Source organism: Ixodes scapularis, unplaced genomic scaffold (assembly GCF_016920785.2).
Source record: "Ixodes scapularis isolate PalLabHiFi unplaced genomic scaffold, ASM1692078v2 ptg001639l_1__unscaffolded, whole genome shotgun sequence".
NCBI lineage: Eukaryota > Metazoa > Arthropoda > Arachnida > Ixodida > Ixodidae > Ixodes > Ixodes scapularis.
This window is the reverse complement of record NW_024610181.1, coordinates 555,357-566,275: the sequence shown is the minus strand read 5'-3', so window position 1 is coordinate 566,275 and position 10,919 is coordinate 555,357. Positions and strand designations below refer to the sequence as shown.

The 10,919-nt window shown below is 47.3% G+C and overlaps 1 protein-coding gene and 1 long non-coding RNA gene across 21 annotated transcripts; one reads left to right on the top strand and one right to left on the bottom strand.

Annotated features, from left to right (window-relative positions):
• Positions 1-2,291: 2,291 nt before the first annotated feature.
• On the bottom strand, positions 2,292-4,966 carry LOC115327671. 18 transcript variants are annotated; one of them, XR_006077270.1, is made up of 21 exons: positions 4,925-4,966; positions 4,792-4,862; positions 4,659-4,729; positions 4,527-4,596; positions 4,394-4,464; positions 4,272-4,331; positions 4,129-4,199; positions 3,996-4,066; positions 3,874-3,933; positions 3,731-3,801; positions 3,609-3,668; positions 3,466-3,536; positions 3,333-3,403; positions 3,211-3,270; positions 3,068-3,138; positions 2,946-3,005; positions 2,803-2,873; positions 2,670-2,740; positions 2,548-2,607; positions 2,405-2,474; positions 2,292-2,342 (listed from the first exon to the last, which is right to left on the bottom strand). It is a non-coding gene; the product is annotated as an uncharacterized LOC115327671 (long non-coding RNA). The 18 variants fall into 18 exon arrangements; XR_006077276.1 differs by having other exon boundaries at positions 4,405-4,464; XR_005797808.1 differs by having other exon boundaries at positions 4,262-4,331; positions 4,537-4,596.
• A 4,080-nt stretch (positions 4,967-9,046) lies between these two features.
• On the top strand, positions 9,047-10,915 carry LOC120836030 (putative protein TPRXL). Of its 3 annotated transcripts, none has more exons than XM_040222917.1 (5): positions 9,047-9,075; positions 9,333-9,416; positions 9,509-9,577; positions 10,081-10,149; positions 10,775-10,915. In XM_040222917.1, exons 1-5 carry the CDS (start codon positions 9,048-9,050, stop codon positions 10,879-10,881), a joined length of 357 nt encoding a protein of 118 aa, XP_040078851.1. In that variant the 5' UTR covers position 9,047; the 3' UTR covers positions 10,882-10,915. The 3 variants fall into 3 exon arrangements, 2 of the variants coding, with proteins under 2 accessions (XP_040078851.1, XP_040078850.1); XM_040222916.1 differs by having other exon boundaries at positions 10,748-10,915; XR_005718142.3 differs by lacking the exon at positions 9,047-9,075 and having other exon boundaries at positions 9,097-9,416; positions 9,495-9,577.
• Positions 10,916-10,919: the final 4 nt, after the last annotated feature.

The window sequence follows — 10,919 nt, the reverse complement described above, 5'->3', positions numbered from 1 at the left end:
TTTATGGCCGAAGGTGTCAACCGATAAGGCTCAACAGCTGGTGCGAATTGGGGGGCCACCAGGACCAGGGTTTTCTGAGTTCGAGGTGACTGTGAAAGGACTATTCAGTGAGTGTATTGCATCTCTTTGTGCTTGCAGCCAGCGGCGTAGACTTTCCATTTCCCCGGCGGTGCAGGCTGAGAAGTTCTCCGAGGGGGGAGGGGGGGGGGGGAGGGGGGGGGGAGGGGAGAGGGAGAGGGAGAGGAGAGGAGGGGGGATTTGTTTTTTTGCGCAATTTTAAACCGGCAATTAAGAGTAGTTTAATTTAGGGGGTATATTTTACAACGTATGTATATCTTCTTCAGCTATCATTGTAAGAGCAGTACTCTTGGTCCATTAATTTTTCTAATTTTTATTAACGACTTGCCAACTAATATTTTCTCACGCATGCGGCTCTCCGCGGTCGACTGCATCATCCATCGCTTCATTGGGCGCGTTAAGTTGTGACTCCACGAATCCAGTTCGGGTAACTCCGTCGGAGTCACTACTAAACGGACTTTTGGAACAGCTCCGGATGGAGTAGGCGCCCTCTGTATGAACTTCCACTTGTTTTATATATCTATTTTGTTTTTTTTTTCTGGTGGGACATCGCAAAATGGCAGGCTGCTGTAGAAGCAGACCAAGCGGACGTAAAAGGAATCGATGCCGCGTTACCTTCTCGCCAGAACTGGAGATTGAAGCTAACGAAAGCACGCTGGGATTCCATTTCCCATGCATTTTGTCAATAATGGCAACGTGGGCGTTATTTTGTTTACATGCCACTACTAGAAGCTCGTTACATGGCACGTAAACAGCGTCTCCGTAAGGATCATGGCCCGGGGGGGGGGGCTCTTCCGCCCCCCCCCCCCCTTCCCCCAGATCTCACCAGGGGGGGCACGAGCCCCGATGCCCCTCCGTGGTAGTGGCATGTATGCTTGCAGCAGTGTTCATTAACTGTAAGTATGTTTTTCTTATGTAACTACAGATTCCTACGAAGAAGGGCGCTCCAAGTTGGAGCAGTCGCGGTCAGTAAGTAGAAGTTTGCGACGCAATTCCTTGCCTTTTTAAGTTGTACTATAAGTGTCATCTATTGCTTTCAGGTGCTGTAAAGCGGACAAAGTACTGCAAAGAGTCTACGAAAGAAGAGGTGAAAACGGAAGTCAAAGAGAGGCTTCGCCGCGCAAAGGAGAGGTGCGCCCCTTCCAAGGGAGAGTAGGCATCTACCTTCAAGTGTGAGAAAGGTGCCTCTGCCCTGGCTCTGATTGCAAATAAAAAAGTATTCAGCTTTCTAACATTTTTGTTCTCTTTTATTTTACGAAACATAGGGCGAACTGGAGCTGCGAGATGACTACGTAAAAGGTAATGAAATGATTACAAAAATATTTTAAAGAGTAGTACACATGCATCACAATTAATTTGATTGCTTGTAGTCGAGAACATACGAGAATGTTTTTCCTTTTACAGCACAGAGTATCGGCTTGAAATGAGTTCACAATTCCGAGGTTCTACGTCTGTATTAATGAACCTTCGGACAACACTTAAAACAAACGCATCCCTGAAAAATTACCGATGTGTCAACCTCTTTTTTTTGTCCCCTCATACCAACCGAAAAATGTAAGAGACCCCAGAAAGCATTTAATGCACCCCTTAAACCCTCAGGAAAAACTAAAGGGCCCATCAGACCTTGCAGAAAATTGTAAAGGGCCCCTTTAGAACTTCAGAAAAGACTGATGGGACCTCTTAAGACCGCAGGAAATCTTGAAGGGGCCATCAAATCTGTCAAAGAATCTTGGCGGCCCTCAAAAAATATCTTCATTATCCTCTGCACAAAAAGGTTCTGTTATGAACAAGCTTTTTGTGCAGAATGGGACCAATCTCTTCTGCCATATATTTAGCAGCTGTCTTGCTGTTGTCTGGCCCATGTCCTAGTCAGACCTTGGAGGGAGTGTCCGTCTGTAAAGAAATGAATGAAATATTCTTTAATTATATTAATTGGACTATATGAATGGCACTTGTGCCTAGAAACTACCAGATTGGCTGTGTCGGGGAAAAGCAATCTCATGCCTAGCGAGAAAAGCTTAAGATACCAGTGCCGGTAACTGTCGCAAATTAACTGGACGAGTGACGAAGTGCTAGTCCTCGGCGGAGGGAGGCCGCTACGGCTCCCCCCCCCCTCTCCCCCGCCAAGCAAACAAATTGACGAAGGTATGAGTGCATATTCACGTGCAATTTTCACGTACACCGTCAACGTACCTGTAGCTCACAGTGGCCGACTGGATGGTGCTTCGACGAGGCATGGGGAAATCCTTCTTGACCGTGCTGCCCTAAGAAAACAAATTGACAAAGGCATGAGGGGGGGCAATCCTCACGTACAACGTCAATGCACCTTAGCTTACAGCGGCAGACTGGATGGTGCTTGGCCGAGGCGTGGGGAAATCCTTCTTGACCGTGCTGCCCTAAGAAAACAAGTTGACAAAGTCATAAGTGCGGGCAATCGTCACGTACAATGTCAACGTAGCTGTAGCTTACAGCGGCAGACTGGATGGTGCTTGGACGAGGCGTGGGGAAATCCTTCTTGACTGCGCTGCCCTAAGAAAACAAGTTGACAAAGGCATGAGTGTGGGCAATCGTCACATACAACGTCAACATACCTGTAGGTTACAGCAGCAGACTGGATGGTGCTTGGCCGAGGCGTGGGGAAATCCTTCTTGACCGTGCTGCCCTAAGAAAACAAGTTGACAAAGTCATAAGTGCGGGCAATCGTCACGTACAACGTCAACGTACCTGTAGCTTACAGCGGCAGACTGGATGCTGCTTGGACGAGGCGTGGGGAAATCCTTCTTGACCGTGCTGCCCTAAGAAAACAAATTGACAAAGGCATGAGTGCGGGCAATCCTCACGCACAACGTCAATGCACCTTAGCTTACAGCGGCAGACTGGATGGTGCTTGGCCGAGGCGTGGGGAAATCCTTCTTGACCGTGCTGCCCTAAGAAAACAAGTTGACAAAGTCATAAGTGCGGGCAATCGTCACGTACAACGTCAACGTACCTGTAGCTTACAGCGGCAGACTGGATGGTGCTTGGACGAGGCGTGGGGAAATCCTTCTTGACCGTGCTGCCCTAAGAAAACAAATTGACAAAGGCATGAGTGCGGGCAATCCTCACGTACAACGTCAATGCACCTTAGCTTACAGCGGCAGACTGGATGGTGCTTGGCCGAGGCGTGGGGAAATCTTTCTTGACCGTGCTGCCCTAAGAAAACAAGTTGACAAAGTCATAAGTGCGGGCAATCGTCACATACAACGTCAACATACCTGTAGGTTACAGCAGCAGACTGGATGGTGCTTGGACGAGGCGTGGGGAAATCCTTCTTGACCGTGCTGCCCTAAGAAAACAAGTTGAAAAAGTCATAAGTGCGGGCAATCGTCACGTACAACGTCAACGTACCTGTAGCTTACAGCGGCAGACTGGATGGTGCTTGGACGAGGCGTGGGGAAATCCTTCTTGACCGTGCTGCCCTAAGAAAACAAATTGACAAAGGCATGAGTGCGGGCAATCCTCACGTACAACGTCAATGCACCTTAGCTTACAGCGGCAGACTGGATGGTGCTTGGCCGAGGCGTGGGGAAATCCTTCTTGACCGTGCTGCCCTAAGAAAACAAGTTGACAAAGTCATAAGTGCGGGCAATCGTCACGTACAACGTCAACGTACCTGTAGCTTACAGCGGCAGACTGGATGGTGCTTGGACGAGGCGTGGGGAAATCCTTCTTGACCGTGCTGCCCTAAGAAAACAAATTGACAAAGGCATGAGTGCGGGCAATCCTCACGTACAACGTCAATGCACCTTAGCTTACAGCGGCAGACTGGATGGTGCTTGGCCGAGGCGTGGGAAAATCTTACTTGACCGTGCTGCCCTAAGAAAACAAGTTGACAAAGTCATAAGTGCGGGCAATCGTCACATACAACGTCAACATACCTGTAGGTTACAGCAGCAGACTGGATGGTGCTTGGACGAGGCGTGGGGAAATCCTTCTTGACCGTGCTGCCCTAAGAAAACAAGTTGACAAAGTCATAAGTGCGGGCAATCGTCACGTACAACGTCAACGTACCTGTAGCTTACAGCGGCAGACTGGATGGTGCTTGGACGAGGCGTGGGGAAATCCTTCTTGACCGTGCTGCCCTAAGAAAACAAATTGACAAAGGCATGAGTGCGGGCAATCCTCACGTACAACGTCAATGCACCTTAGCTTACAGCGGCAGACTGGATGGTGCTTGGCCGAGGCGTGGGGAAATCCTTCTTGACCGTGCTGCCCTAAGAAAACAAGTTGATAAAGTCATAAGTGCGGGCAATCGTCACGTACAACGTCAACGTACCTGTAGCTTACAGCGGCAGACTGGATGGTGCTTGGACGAGGCGTGGGGAAATCCTTCTTGACCGTGCTGCCCTAAGAAAACAAATTGACAAAGGCATGAGTGCGGGCAATCCTCACGTACAACGTCAATGCACCTTAGCTTACAGCGGCAGACTGGATGGTGCTTGGCCGAGGCGTGGGGAAATCTTTCTTGACCGTGCTGCCCTAAGAAAACAAGTTGACAAAGTCATAAGTGCGGGCAATCGTCACATACAACGTCAACATACCTGTAGGTTACAGCAGCAGACTGGATGGTGCTTGGACGAGGCGTGGGGAAGTCCTTCTTGACCGTGCTGCCCTAAGAAAACAAGTTGACAAAGTCATAAGTGCGGGCAATCGTCACGTACAACGTCAACGTACCTGTAGCTTACAGCGGCAGACTGGATGGTGCTTGGACGAGGCGTGGGGAAATCCTTCTTGACTGCGCTGCCCTAAGAAAACAAGTTGACAAAGGCATGAGTGAGGGTTATTTTCACGTACAGCGTCAACATACCTGTAGCTCACAGCGGCAGACTGGATGTGCTTGACCTAGGCGTGAGAGAAACCCCTCTCCACCGTGTAGCTCTAAGAAAACAAGTTGACAAAGGCATGAGTGAGGGTTGTTTTCACGTACACCATCAACATACCTGTAGCTCCCAGCAGCAGACTGGATGTGCTTGACCCAGGCGTGGGGAAACCCCTCTCCACCGTGCAGCTCTAAGAAAACACGTTGACAAAGGCATGAGTGAGGGTTATTTTCACGTACACCGTCAACGTACCTGTAGCTTTCAGTGGCAGAATGGATGGTGCTGGCCCCAGGCGTGGAGTTAAAGTGTATGCAGCTGTGGAATGACCACCGATTTCGCTCCCCAAGGCAACCGGACCAATTTACGTACATTCTTCAATGACCAGCATTTTGTGTAAGAAGGCTGGGAGGCTACAAAAACACCAATGGTACCCGATAAAAATGGCTTATCATAGAAGTTTTCCTTTACGACGAGTTCTCGACCAATGATGCAAGGCGCCTGTGTAGATCTAGAGTGCGCAAAATTGTCTACGAGGACAATAGCGTCATCAATCATACAGCAGTTGTTGGCCAAGTCTACGGCGAGCACGAAACCAGCAAAGGTTGCAGACTTGTACTGGGGTGGTGTACAATCGGGCGGGAGAGGCCCATCTGTATGCTGTTTTCCAAGCTGGACAGAATCCAGAGGTGTCTTGGCAGTCGCCGCCATGCCCTCACGCTCCTTCAGACGGTTATACAGTTGAGCCAGTGGAGTATTATGACTCTTGAGGAGTCGCTTCAGGCACTGCATGTTATTTTCGAAAGGAAACGCACTAAACGTATCTAGCGGACCTTGGTTGCGCACATCACTTGCAAGATGTAAGACACAGTGGATGTTGTAAGACACCTGGTCGTCTCCATAGAGTTTTGCGAACGTTTTCACGAAGTGCTGGAAAAGTGACTCTGCGTAATCTACGTACTGATGACACAAAGTTGGGCTCGATACGAGAAATGTGCCACAGTGCAAAGCAAGGAAGTTGTTATAAAGGTCAGGGGACAGAACGGTCTTAAGTACTACCGGCCCAGTGTAAAGAAGGAAAAGTCTAAACTCTGTCGCCTTCCACCGGTCGACCTCTGCTGTGCCTCTCGGCTTACGTGCAAATTCTCCAGGCACGTGTGCAACTAAAGAAAGGTTTAGGTCAGACAATCGCTTTCGGCCTACAGGGCCAAGGCGCACATCTAAGGGCCCACCCAACCATAAGCCGAGCAGCTTCTTCTGAACACCGAGACATAGCAAATGCATGTAGTCAAGGGGCGCGGTGCTGATACAGTCGATTGGAAGCTCTGTCAGGGCTGAGACGTCATGATGATGATCGGGATCCGTCTGGCGCCTTATAGAATCATCAGTCCGCAGGGTGGAAATTTTCGATGGATAAAAAACCTTTTTGTTTGTATATGTGCCCTCTGCAATGCACTTCGGACATCCCGAGTATCCTGTGTGACCCTTAATGCTGTACACAAACGACCGTGCAGGTGCGTCACAAATAAAGCTCTTCACCGAGACCTCTATCATCTGCCCCTTGAAGCTCATTCCCTGAGACAAAAGCTGTAGCAGCTCGCCCACAACAGGAGCCAGGAAATTATTTGCCGATGCTGGCTTTGACTCTCCCGCAAAAACACCAAGAACAAAAGGGGCTGCCTTGCCAAGTTCAATAACCATGCACTGGATGGGCCACAGCTGCATCTTTGTGCTTTTTGAAATGGGTAATCCATCGATGTTGAAAGACAGGGCAATAGACCTACCTTCAAAATGTGCATGTGAGAGGATATTTCTCAGCTGGTACGCCAGCCCGAAATGGCAGTAATCTCCCGGGGGCATCGCAGTTACAGCTGGAGTACGCATCGTGTCTCTAGGTGTACCGAGTAGAGTGCGAGCATCGTTCGGAAGACATGCTGGATCAAAAGGTCGTGACTTCAAGACCTTAAGGAGGGACGTTACAGCGGTCTGTGGAATATTCTCTTTGAGAGCCCAAGTCTTCAGTTCTGCAGCCAAATTACCAGATCCAGCAACTGGCTCCGTGTTTACGCAGCCAGAGAAAGTAGGCTTGGAATGAGGACTGTAACTCGCAAGAGCTGAGTAAGGCACACTATCCTCTATCTCCTCCGCATCCGAATACTCGATCTGTGCCACTTCTAAGGGCATAATTGGTAGCCGAGCTGCTGCATCACCACCCTGAGCCACAGGTAGTCCCTCGTTGCTGCAATCTTGGCTGCCGCATGAATCTGAACTCAAAAGGGCAGAGACGCTGCCACTGCATGTGTGTGCTGCTGATGTACGTGAGCCATTTTTGTCTATGGCATCCGTTAGCACAGGTAGTGTAACTTGCTGGAAGCAAGGGTGCCCAAAGTTTTCAAATATCTCCTTTGTTTTCTGTGAGGCTCTTTTGAGTGTGTAGGACGTTTCTTTGACTTTGGGCATGATACCTGTGCATTAGAGATGATACGGGCGAAATACTCAAACTCCTTCAAATAACAAGACTAAACTAACTCCTCTAAATGGGCCGTCTGGTGAATGAAACTTGCCCGACACTGCCAGACGCGTGCACAAAGCCTCCAGGAGGCTACAAACGAAAGCACAAACGAAATGAAGTTCCAGCCAGACGGGAACGGGCGAGGGCGGAAAAAACAAAGCATGGTACGGATGATATGCGCGAAATAACGAAGCGGTTCAGAATGAGACTAAACTTTCCTAAAAATGGATACAAGTAGGCCGTTCAACTAGGTGAACCAAAGTTCCGAAACGCTATCCAACGTCCGTATTACCCCTTCTTACGAAGACACGAACGGATTGAATTTCGAGCTACACAAAAACAGACGGGGACGGAAAAAAACAACGTGGTATGGAAAGCAAGTACTAACCCGAAATGGACAACTCAAGCAGATGGTTCAACTAGACGAACAGTTCTTCTGTAAAATTGTCCAACGTCAGTACTGCGACATAAACACAATACTACTTAAAACAGAAATAAAAAAATTTCGTGACACCGTTGTATCGACACGCGACAGCAACAACGTGGACACGAAAGCAACAAACAAAAAAGAACAAATTCGAAACTCGGGTTGCCAGCCAAGGCGGGAGTGGTTAGACGGGATATGATTCAATAAGAATATTCTTCTCGCTACTTTTCTTGTTTGTTGTTCAAAATTGGGCACGATTATTTTACTGCTTGTTGACGAGCGTGTTGGCGTAAGCTGCAATTCAAGAATTCAGCGCGTTATGCAACGCGTAGAGGGATGACGTTGACGATACGACCGTGCAGTGCGTGCAGTTATAATTTGTCTGTGGAGATTTGTTTAAATTTATGAGTCACCAAACTAATGTACGAATAAAACAAACGCTACCAATTTATTTATTTATTGATGTTTAACCCCGACGTCATGTACTTTTCAACTTTTCTAGGTGCCGCTAGTGTCACATATCCGTTAAAATCCATAGCCAACGAAATCCTTCGATATTTGTGCATTGTCGGCTCTAGGAGCGCGTGGTTTGGACTCTGGTGTTACCACGACCGGGTTTTACGTTTTACTGTCGGTGAAAGCGACGGTACCGTGAAACCGCCGCCATTTCAGCAGCTCAAGGTAAATGTTTAGCTTTTGCATAACTTTTTAGATCCGGTTAGTGTTGATGAATTTCTCACATCAGTTTTTCTGTTCATTTTCAGGGATGTATGCAATTGTGGAATTTACGCTAACCCAAGAGGTGGAGATCGTGCCTTGCACGTGGGTCACGGGAAACAAGTGTTTATGGCCGAAGGTGTCCACCGGTAAGGCTGTCAAGCTAGTGCGAAAGGGGGGGCCACCAGGACCAGGGTTTTCTGAGTTCGAGGTGACTGTGAAAGGACTATTCAGTGAGTATATTGCATCTCTTCATGCGTGCAGCAGTGTTCATTAATTGTAAGTATTTTTTTCTTATGTAACTACAGATTCCTACGAAGAAGGGCGATCTAAGTTGGAGCGGTCGCGGTTCACATCTGATCTCTCGGACGAGGAGATACGCCCAAAGCGTAGGAGATTTCGCCCCACACGCTGGAGCGAGTCCGACTCAAGCTCGGATGAATTCCCGGTAGCCCCGATGCCGCTCTGCGCACGGCAGAACTCGCGTAACGCTATTTGATTTTTATTTTGTTCTGCAGCTGACAGCCTTGTTGACCGTTGCAACTGTTTCTTATTAGCTTAGAATTCGAACCTGGCACTTGATAAGTCTAGGGTGTGTCGTCAGACGTACTTGATCTGTCGTTTTACGTAAACAATGTGCTTATATAGGGGGTTGGGGCACAACTGCATTTTTTATATTTTGGGAGATCAATTTGTACTTTTTTCATCTTACAATTTGAGGTTTTCTGGTCGCTTTTCACAGCCAGTAGCCAGAGACTGGAATCACAGAGTGCGAGCCCGGCAAGATCAATACACAGTGAAATGTCGCAAGCTGCACTAATGCGAGGTACAGTTTCTCCTGAAAACCACTCATATTGTTTTTCGCTTTTTGTATTCTAATGTTACCAATTCCCAACTTAATCAGACATCTCCAAACAGGTGCTAGTGGTTCGTCCCAGTCGTCTAGCACTTCGATAAACACGCTGGCTCCCAGTCCACAAGATAAAGGTAGCTATAGGGTGTTTTCACTGACGTAATTTCGTCCACCATTTTGTTGTTGTGAGCTGTCTGGCGTGTGCCAAACTCGAGCATTCCAAGGATTGACACGCCCCCTCAAATGCATAGAGCACCGCTGACATCATCTCAACCGGTTACGATGTAATCCTTCAATGTAGTAAATTTGTGTGAAAAAACAAGCTAACAACAAAATGCCAAATTGACGTTATGTGCGAACAACCTATAATGTATGGCCATTTTACAAATGAGGGGCTATGCACATATTGCTGCAAGTTGAGGTGCAAAGCTTGCAGAACCAATTAACTTTAATTTCATTTCCGTGTGAGCGCTGAAGTTTTATATTTAATCAAATTTGGGCAAGCAAATATATGGAGCACCATGCCACCAAAAACAAGGTGGCTTTCTTCACATCTAGGAACCTAAATATGAGAAAAATCCATGTCACCATGTACCCTTCTTGCATGTAGCCCCTTCAATTGTCTTTATCTTCGCAGGTGCCTGTGGTTCGTTCCAGACACCTAAAACGTCAACAAGGACACCGGCTCCCAGTTCACGAAATAAAGGTACATTGCATGATCGTTTTACAAATAAAGAGCTACGCACACTAGCAGTGCAAATTCAAATGCAAAGCTTGCAAAAACAATCGCCATCTCTTTCATACCTTTCTGGGTGAAGTTTTATATTTAATCAAATTTGAGCAAGCAAATGTATGGAGCACCATACCGCCAAAAACGAAGTGACTTTTTCACATCTGGAAACTTTTCGGTAGGCTTTTAGCATATTAAATAAAGTGAACTCTCCAGAGGTGGATATTTTTTTGCCTGGAAGTTTTAGCGTGCGAGCCCTGCTCAAGGTATACATTGATTGTATGTTTTCCTTTCTGTTTTTTAAACAACAGATATGGGGGCAACAGGTTTCTGCGCTGTATGTTTTCCACTGTCGGAGGTCACATTCTGTTGATATTACCTATGTACATTTTTTTCCTACTTTTTTAGGCATGTTTTTTAATTTTGTATTCTGTGTCATTTGAGCTCTTGCATGTATGCATGGTGCACCCTCCTGTAGGCCCACGGGCTCTTCAAGGGCAGTTCAGAAGTACCAAATAAATAAATAACATAAATAAATATGAGAAGCAATCCAAGTCACCCTTATTGCATCTAGCGCCTGCAGTTGTCTTTATCTTCGTAGATGCCAGTGGTTTTTCAACCGCATCTCAAACATTGACAAGGATGTCGGCTCCCAGTCGATTAGATCAAGGTACTTTACTGCAGAATTGTGTTGCAGCTGCGTATTAAGATATTTTGTGTGTCCTTCATTAAATTTTTTCAGCACT